General features: G+C 44.6%; 1 protein-coding gene across 1 annotated transcript in view; it reads right to left on the bottom strand.

Moving 5' to 3' along the window:
* Positions 1-1,854, bottom strand: part of mmp24 (matrix metallopeptidase 24) — a 23,984-nt gene that overhangs the window by 9,416 nt on the left and 12,714 nt on the right. The window contains exons 7-8 of the mRNA XM_025060071.1: positions 672-771; positions 149-353 (exon numbers count right to left, since the gene is read on the bottom strand). Of these exons, the coding sequence (XP_024915839.1) occupies positions 149-353; positions 672-771 (305 nt within the window). The remainder of the gene's footprint in view (positions 1-148; positions 354-671; positions 772-1,854) is intronic.

Below are 1,854 nucleotides of genomic sequence, written 5' to 3'. Positions count from 1 at the left end.
GCGGAGTCGTTAAAGCCCACAGACAAAAAAGACGGGACCCCAACCCCCCAGACACCGGCGGAACAGCCGAGTGTCCAGACCGAGGACGGAGCCGATGGAGAACACTCCCTTCATCGTCTCACCTCCGCACATTCGTGTCAGAGCTCACCGTCGTTGTTGGCGTTGCCCAGCGTCCAGGGTTCGTCAGAGTCAAAGTGTGTATCGCCTCCAATGCCAGCGCCAGGGAAATAGGCGTGTGCGAGGAAACCCCCCTCGCCGTCGAAGGGAGAGCTGTCACCGTGGAAACCGGAGGCAAAAAAGATCATGATGTCCGCTTCTTTGCCCTCGCTTTTCAGCTGCGCGTACGGGACCTCCTGGAAGGTAAACGAAAGGTGAACGAAAGGAGTGACCATGACTCACTTTGACCAAAGTTGATAGTCAGAATGAACTGTGTTGGAGTAAAAGAACCCTCAGTGAGGTCATCTCAATAACTCTTTATTCTTCATTAGCTCAGTTCTAAGGTAAATCATTCAGTGTTTTACTTTCTTTAAGGTCTACATCCTCGAAATCATCTGTTTGATCTGCAGGCTTTAAAGGTCATGTTGGATAAAGATTTTTCACGTCATTCCCGTTATCATCGGTATTCACATCTGTGATTAATAGAACTAAGAACCAAGAACATTGTGACGGACCTGGAAAGAGAGCGGAGTGACGACCTGCCACACGTTGAAGGCCTGTCTGATGGCTCTCTGGGTGTCCTTCTCCCCCACTTTAGGAGTGAAGTTAGAGATGCTGCAGAGAAGACACACAGATGTTAGCCTGAAGCTACGGGGGTTAGCTCTGACCACGCTAAATGTCGGCTGCACTAACTTTAACACATTATTACGTTCTTCCTGGGCCATTTATAAAAGGAACATTTTTAGACAGAGCGTCAAAAATGTCAGTCCATGTGGGGTCAGATGGGGAGATGAGGGGTTAGTGGGGAAGGGCAGCAGTGGTCTGATTTGAGTTCATGGTTTGGAAGGTCAAACTGGTCCGATGACCTGTAGCCAAAACACAAATGGTATGGAAAACAAACACACTCCCAACACCACAAAGTTTCGTGTGTTTGGTTAGGGCCTCCATGTTAACATCAGCCTCTAATCCTAACACTGACTCTGATCTGACACTAAACTTAGTCTAAACCAAGGCAGTACTCACACTATAGCCGTTTGGGACCAGACCCTTTTTTATTTTTATTATTATTATTATTATTTGTCATTGTGACACAATGTGGGGACGGTGCCATGCTCAGTAGTGATGTTCGATACCACCAATTTCCTTTCCGATCCGATACCGAGTAAAATTCGGGCTGGTATCGCCGATACCGATATCGATATTTTATCATTTGTCTTTTAAATAAAAAAAAACTGTATTTCAAATCATAGCTTCTTTAAGAATCCAAGGCAGAGTTTTTTAATTATTTAATTATTTTAAACTCTGGAGTGTACTGAGGTAGCTGCCTCATTTACTGTACAGTCAACATTTCTAATACATTATTCACCAAAACATGTTATTTGTAAAACAAAAATAATAATAAAAAAAAATAATCTGAGGAGCCATTTGGGACCCGAAAGAGTCACCGAGCCAAAAGAACCGGTTCTCTAAAAAAAAGAGCCGAAATTCCCATCAATAGTGACTGAGTGAGAGCACGGAGCAGAGCCACCTGTGCTTACGCATGACGCACACACCCAGGCGGAAGAAGAAGTAGTCCCACCAACCGAGCGTCACTTGGACAACATCTCAATCATTTGGATACTTTTCACCGTGTTTCTGTTTAGGATACACCTCATCTCAGAATGCGTAAGTTATCAAAAGTATCGATGTTTTGATTTC

Source organism: Cynoglossus semilaevis, chromosome 11 (genome assembly GCF_000523025.1).
Source record: "Cynoglossus semilaevis isolate Cse_v1.0 chromosome 11, Cse_v1.0, whole genome shotgun sequence".
NCBI lineage: Eukaryota > Metazoa > Chordata > Actinopteri > Pleuronectiformes > Cynoglossidae > Cynoglossus > Cynoglossus semilaevis.
Note: the sequence above shows the minus strand (reverse complement) of the source record. Positions and strands in the feature narration are given on the sequence as shown.